Genomic DNA, 7,018 nt, shown 5'->3' with positions numbered 1-7,018 from the left:
AAGAACCAAAGAGTACATACATACAGACACACAAACACAGAGATCCCCCGTGTAGCCTTCACAGACTGTAGGGGCAAGTGCTGTTAGCGAGCACCTATGAAGGCCGGAACAATACACGAGGGGGTGGGTGGCCAGCACCACGCCCGACCGCCTGTGTCTTCAGGTACTCATTTCAGGCTGAGTCGACCTAGGAGAGGCCCAGGACCGGTTCAAATAATCGTCACTGGTGTTGGACGTGAGCGGGGATTGAACCCGGGTCGCCAGGTTCATAGCGCAGCGTAGCGCTAACCACTACACCCACCGCTCCCCACAACAACAACAACTGCCATTCTCCACTAAGTGGCGGTGACGTCACCACGACGCTTGTGCCAGGCCACGTGCACCTTGAGGCCACGGCAGGAGGTCACGGGGCAGACCCAGGTGCCACGGGTCGACTGACTGAGATGACTGGCTGATGCACCACCTGTGCCCCCTACTGTGCCAACTTGCTGTGCTTTAGCCACCCAGCTCCCCGCTCGTTGTTGTGAGCGTCGCTCCTCCGCCCTCCGTTGTTGTTGGAGGGCGACTGCCTCCAACTGCCCAGTAGCGTCTTTCACGAGCCTCCTCCACAGAGGCCGATCTTGACACCGCTGGTACCAGTCATCGGCAAGTTCACTCAGCTCCACGTCCTCCTGTACCACATCACTCCATCTCTTCTCTAGCCCGTGCCGCGCCCGTTTAGCCCCCTCGATCCGGCCGAACAAAAGCTGTTTAGGCATGCGGTGGCTGGGCATGCGGGCTACATGACCCAGCCAACGCAGCCTTGCCTGCCGGAGGAGCTCACCGATGGGACTTTGTCCAGATCTTTCGAGGATTTGTGAGCTCCTCACACAATCCAGCCTGGTTGAACCCAGGATGGATCGTAGGCAGGTCAGCCTAAATGTTTCTAACCGGCGAAGATGTTCCAGTAGGGGGGTCCACGTTTCCACACACACAGATACCAATACCCGCCATTCTCCACTAAGTGGCGGCGACATCACCACGGCACCAGTGCCAGGCCAGGTGCACTTTGAGGCCACGTGAAGTGTCGAAGGCTCGCTGGCAGGAGGTCACGGCACAGACCCTGCAAGTGCCATGGGTTGGATGCACTACCAGCTGTACCCCCCCTACTGTGCCAACTTGTTACATTTTATCTGCCCGGCGCTCCACCGCCCTCAACACGCAACAACGCACCGATGGGAGAGATGCGGAGACACACGGTGACACGTGGAGAGAGAGACAGAGAGAAACACGGAGAGAGACACGAGAGAGACACTGAGAGAGATACAGAGACACACATCGAGAGAGACACACGGAGAGACACGAAAACACAGAGAGACACAGAGAGGAAGAGGAGACACACAGAGAGACACAGAAACACACAAAGAGACACAAAGAGACACAGAGTAAGAGGGGGACAGAGAGAGACAAAGACACGGAGACCGACAGAGAGATTGAGACACACAGAGAGACCGACAGAGAGAAAGAGACACAGAGAGACACAGAGAGAAATAGACACACAGAGACACAGAGAGAAATAGACACACAAAGACACAGAGAGAAAGGGACACAGAGAGACACAGAGAGAAAGAGACACAAAGAGACACAGAGAGAAATAGACACACAGAGACACAGAGAGAAAGAGACACAGAGAGACACAGAGAGAAAAAGATAGATTGAGACACACAGAGACACAGAGAGAGAAAGAGACACAAAGAGAGACACAGAGAGACACAGAGAGATTGAGACACACAGAGAGACCGACAGAGACACAGAGAGACACACAGAGACACACAGTGACACAGAGAGATTGAGACACACACAGAGACACAGAGAGACACACAGAGACACAGAGAGACACACAGAGAGACACAGACACACAGAGAGATACAGAGAGACACAGACACACACAGAGACACACAGAGACACACAGAGACACGAGAGTGTCCACCTGTTCGTAGATGCCGTGCAGCACAGTGAGCAGCGAGTGCTCGCTGCTCAAACACGACATAGAGACCAACAGAAAGAGATACAGAGAGATACAGAGACACAGAGAGATACAGAGAGATACAGAGACACAGAGAGATACAGACACACAGAGAGACACAGAGAGACACAGACACACAGAGACACAGACAGACACAGAGAGACACAGACACACAGAGAGACACAGAGAGACACAGAGAGACTGACACACAGAGAAACACACAGAGATTGAGACACACGGAGACACGAGAGTGCTCACCTGCTCGTAGATGCCGTGCAGCACGGTGAGCAGCGAGTGCTCGCTGCTCACACAGGCGAAGAGACACAGAGACACAGAGACACAAAGAGACACAGAGAGACACAGAGACACACAGACACAGAGAGACACACACGGAGACACGAGAGTGCTCACCTGCTCGTAGATGCCGTGCAGCACGGTGAGCAGTGAGTGCTCGCTGCTCACACAGGCGTTGAGCGTGTCCAGGAACAGGGGACTCTCCGCCTCGTAGAGGGCCGGACGCACGGACAGGGAGCTCACAAAGTCCCTCACAAAGTCGTGCAGGGCAGCCTCGGCGCTGCCTCCACCACCACCACCACCTCCTCCCTCCTCCTCATCTTCCTCCTCCTCAACCCAGCCGGACTGCGGGGAGAGAGCGAAGGGGGTGGGTGGGTGGGCGGGTGAGTGGGTGGGTGAGTGAGTGAGGGGTTGAGTGAGGGGTTGAGTGAGTGAGTGGGCGAGTGAGTGAGTGAGAGAGGTGAGTGAGCGGGCGGGTGAGTGGGCGGGTGAGTGGGCAAGTCAGTGAGTGAGAGAGGTGAGTGGGCGGGTGAGTGAGTGGGTGGGTGAGAGAAAGGGTGAGTGAGTGGGTGAGAGAGTGAGGGGGTGAGTGAGTGAGTGGGCAAGTCAGTGAGTGAGTGAGTGGGCAAGTGAGGGAGTGAGAGAGTGAGTGTGCGAGTGAGTGAAGGGGTGAATGAGTGGGCGGGTGAGTGGGCGGGTGAGTGGGCGGGTGAGTGGGCGGGTGAGTGGGCAAGCAAGTAGGTGAGCGAGTGGGCAAGTGAGGGAGTGAGAGAGTGAGTGGGTGAGTGAGTGGGCGGGTGGGTGAGTAAGTGGGTGAAAGTGAGGGGGTGAGTGAGTAAGTCAGTGAGTGAGTGGGCAAGTGAGGGAGTCAGAGTGAGTGGGTGAGTGAGTGGGCGGGTGAGTGAGTGGGTGGGTGAGAGAAAGGGTGAGTGAGTGAGAGAGTGAGGGGGTGAGTGAGTGAGTGAGTGAGTGGGCAAGTGAGGGAGTGAGAGAGTGAGTGGGCGAGTGAGTGAGTGGGCGGGTGAGTGGGCGGGTGAGTAGGCAAGCAAGTAGGTGAGTGAGTGAGTGGGCAAGTGAGTGGGTGAGAGAGTGGGTGAGAGAGAGTGAGTGGGTGAGTGGGTGAGAGCGCGAGTGAAGGGGTGAGTGAGTGGGTGAGAGAGTGAGTGGGTGAGTGAAGGGGTGAGTGAGTGGGTGAGAGAGTGAGTGAGTGAGTGAAGGGGTGAGTGGGCGGGTGAGTGGGCAGGTGAGTGGGTGGGTGAGTAGGCAAACGAGTAGGTGAGTGAGTGGGTGAGAAAGTGGGTGGGATGAGTGGTTAAGAGAGTAAGGCGGTGAGTGAGTGAAGGGGTGAGTGAGTGGGCGAGTGGGTGAGCGAATGGGTAAGCGAGCGAGCGACTGACCTAGTGAGTGACTGGCCGAGTGAGCGACCGAGCGAGTCACCGAGTGAGCGACTGACTGACCGAGTGAGCGATTAACCGAGTGAGTGACCAAGCGAGTGAGTGACCGAAGGAGTGAACAAGCGAGTGACCGAGCGAATGACCGACTGACTGAGCGAGTCACCGAGTGAGCGACTGACTGACCGAGTGAGCGATTAACCGAGTGAGTGACCAAGCGAGTGAGTGACCGAAGGAGTGACCGAATGACCGAGCGACCTCTCACCGGGGAGCAGCCGCTGGCGCCCGCCACCCCCGCCACGCGCGGGTAGAACTCCTTGGCGTGCACGGAGAGCGCCGTCTTCATGGCGGGAGGGGGCGACGCGGGGGGGCTGGGAGGCCCCGGGGGAGGAGGGGAGGTGGACGCTCCCTCCGAGGGGACGAATGGCCGCACGCGAGCGGTCCCGCACGGCGCCGCCGAGTGGGGCGAGGGGGAGCCCCCCTCAGCGTAGCGTGGCTCCCCTGGACACGAGAGGAGGGTGAGAGACGCGGCGGGGAAGAGGTGGGGGGGGCGGCACGGTGGCGAGCTTAGATGTTGACTACCTCGCCTGGTATACAGGTCGTGGGTTCGATCCCGACCTTGACACTTGCTGTACATTTAGAGTCTGCGTCTCTCTCTCATCATCATCATCACGGTGGCTAGGAGATGTTGACTACCTCGCCTGGTCTACAGGAGATCGTGGGATCGATCCCGACCCTGACACCTGCTGTATATTTGGAGTCTGCATCTCACAGATCATTATCATCACGGTGGCTAGGAGATGTTAACTACCTCGCCTGGTGTACAGGAGGTCGTGGGTTCAATCCCGACCCTGACACTTGCTGTACATTTGGAGTCTGCGTCTCTCTCTCTCTGCCTGTGATGAGATGTTGACTACCTCGCCTGGTATGCAGGAGGTCGTGGGTTCAATACCCAAACCCTGACCAAGCCTGCTGCTGCTGTATATTTGGAGTCTGCGTCTCTCTCTCATCATCATCACCACAGTGGCTAGATGTTAACAACCTCGCCTGGTCTACAGGAGGTCGTGGGTTCAATCCCGACCCTGACCGTGCTGTACATTTGGAGTCTGCGTCTCCCTCATCATCATCATCACGGTGGCTAGGAAATGTTGACTACCTCGCCTGGTCTGCAGGAGGTCGTGGGTTCAATCCCCAACCCTGACCATGCCTGCTGCTGCTGCTGTATATTTGGAGTCTGCGTCTCTCTCATCATCATCACGGTGGCTAGATGTTGACTACCTCGCCTGGTATACAGGTCGTGGGTTCGATCCCGACCTTGACACTTGCTGTACATTTGGAGTCTGCGTCTCTCTCTCTCTGACTGTGATGAGATGTTGACTCACTCGCCTGGTGTACAGGAAGTCGTGGGATCAATCCCGACCCTGACTATGCCTGCTGCTGCTGCTGTATATTTGGAGTCTGCGTCTCTTATCATCATCACCACAGTGGCTAGATGTTAACTACCTCGCCTGGTCTGCAGTAGGTCGTGGGATCGATCCCGACCCTGACACTTGCTGTACATTTGGAGTCTGCGTCTCTCTCTGTTTGTGATGAGATGTTAACTACCTCGCCTGGTCTGCAGGAGTTCGTGGGTTCAATACCCCAACCCTGACTACGCCTGCTGCTGTGTATTTGGAGTCTGCGTCTCTCTCTCATCATCATCACCACAGTGACTAGGAGATGTTGACTACCTCGCCTGGTGTGCAGGAGGTCGTGGGTTCAATATCCCGACCCTGACTATGCCTGCTGCTGTATATTTGGAGTCTCTCTCTCGCTCTCCCCGTGGATTTTTCTCCGGGTCCTCCGGTTTTTTTCCCCTCCACCACGTTTAGAATCATCGACCGTCCGTCACAAACGATGTCATCGCATTCATAGCAGTCGCCATGTACAGCAGATCGAGCATGGAAGGAGGGGGTGACATGGGGGGGGGTGGGAGTCGCCAACGTGATGTGCCGTGAGAGGGGAGATCTCAACATCAACATCTCTCTCATCACTCATCTCGCTCTCAATCTCTACTCCCCCATCTCTCCCCCTCTTTATCTCCCCTCTACCCCTCCCCCTAATCCCCCCCTTCACCCCCCCCTCTACCCCCCCCCCCCCCCCATCTTCACCCCCCCCACCTCCCCACCATTGCCCCTCTTTTCCCCAATCTCCCCCCCTCCCCCCTTCCCCATCTACCCTCTCCCCCCCATCTCCCCTCCCGACTCTCTCTCCCCCCCATTAACCCCTCCCCCATCCCCCCATCTCCCCCCCCTTCACCCCCCCATCTCCCCTCCCCCCCATCTCCCTTCACCCCACCCTCCCCATCTCCCCCCCCCATCTCCCCCCTACCCCCCTCCCCCCATCTCCCCCCCTCCTCCCATCTCCCCCCCTCCCCATCTCCCCCCTACCCCCCCATCTCCCCCCCCATCTCCCCTCCTCCCCCCCTCCCCCCATCTCCCCCCCTTCATCTCCCCCCCCTCCCCATTTCCCCCTCCCATCTCCCCCCATCTCCCCCCCTTCATCTCCCCCCTCCCCCCATCTCCCCCTCCCATCTCCCCCCATCTCCCCCTCCCCCCATCTCCCCCTCCCCCCATCTCCCCCCCCCCATCTCCCCCATCTCCCCCTCATCTCCCTCCCCTCCCCCTCCCATCTCCCCCCATCTCCCCCCATCTCCCCCTCCCATCTCCCCCCATCTCCCCCTCATCTCCCTCCCCTCCATCTCCCCCTCCATCTCCCCCATCTCCCCCCATCTCCTCCCCCTCCCCTCTCACCATGCGGCTGTCTGAGCGGCGCTCTTGGCGGCGGCGCGGATCGCAGCTCGAGGCCCAAAGCCTCCAACACCTCGTCGCCTCCTCCTCCTCCACGATCCATCACCTCCTCCTCCTACTCCTCCTTCACCACCTTCACCACCACCTCCTCCTCCTCCACCTCCTTCACCACCTCCTACTCCTCCTCCTACTCCTCCTTCACCACCTCCTCCTTCACCACCTCCTCCTTCACCACCTTCACCACCACCTCCTCCTTCACCACCTCCTACTCCTCCTCCTCCTTCACCACCTCCTCCTTCACCACCTCCTCCTTCACCACCTTCACCACCACCTCCTCCTCCTCCACCTCCTTCACCACCTCCTACTCCTCCTCCTCCTTCACCACCACCACCTCCTACACCACCTCCTCCTACACCACCTCCCTCACCACTTCCTCCACCTTCACCACCTCCCTCACCAGCACCACCACCTCCTCCTAGTTGGTGGTGCTAAGTGGTGGTGCTGATGTGGTGGTGGTGGTGTGGTGGTGGTGGTGATGG

General features: G+C 58.4%; 1 protein-coding gene across 1 annotated transcript in view; it reads right to left on the bottom strand.

Moving 5' to 3' along the window:
• The window catches only part of SCG5 (secretogranin V), a 24,389-nt gene extending 17,758 nt beyond the window's left edge, over positions 1–6,631 (bottom strand). Inside the window, exons 1-4 of the mRNA XM_061577881.1 lie at positions 6,483–6,631; positions 3,956–4,191; positions 2,417–2,644; positions 2,264–2,306 (exon numbers count right to left, since the gene is read on the bottom strand). Of these exons, the coding sequence (XP_061433865.1) occupies positions 2,264–2,306; positions 2,417–2,644; positions 3,956–4,191; positions 6,483–6,582 (607 nt within the window). The 5' untranslated portion in view covers positions 6,583–6,631. The remainder of the gene's footprint in view (positions 1–2,263; positions 2,307–2,416; positions 2,645–3,955; positions 4,192–6,482) is intronic.
• Between the last annotated feature and the right edge of the window lie 387 nt (positions 6,632–7,018).

Source organism: Lethenteron reissneri, chromosome 65 (assembly GCF_015708825.2).
Source record: "Lethenteron reissneri isolate LAM-NWPU_2019-01 chromosome 65, ASM1570882v1, whole genome shotgun sequence".
Taxonomy (NCBI): Eukaryota; Metazoa; Chordata; class Hyperoartia; order Petromyzontiformes; family Petromyzontidae; genus Lethenteron; species Lethenteron reissneri.
The sequence above is the reverse complement of the archived record's forward strand: the minus strand, read 5'-3'. Positions and strand labels throughout refer to the sequence as shown.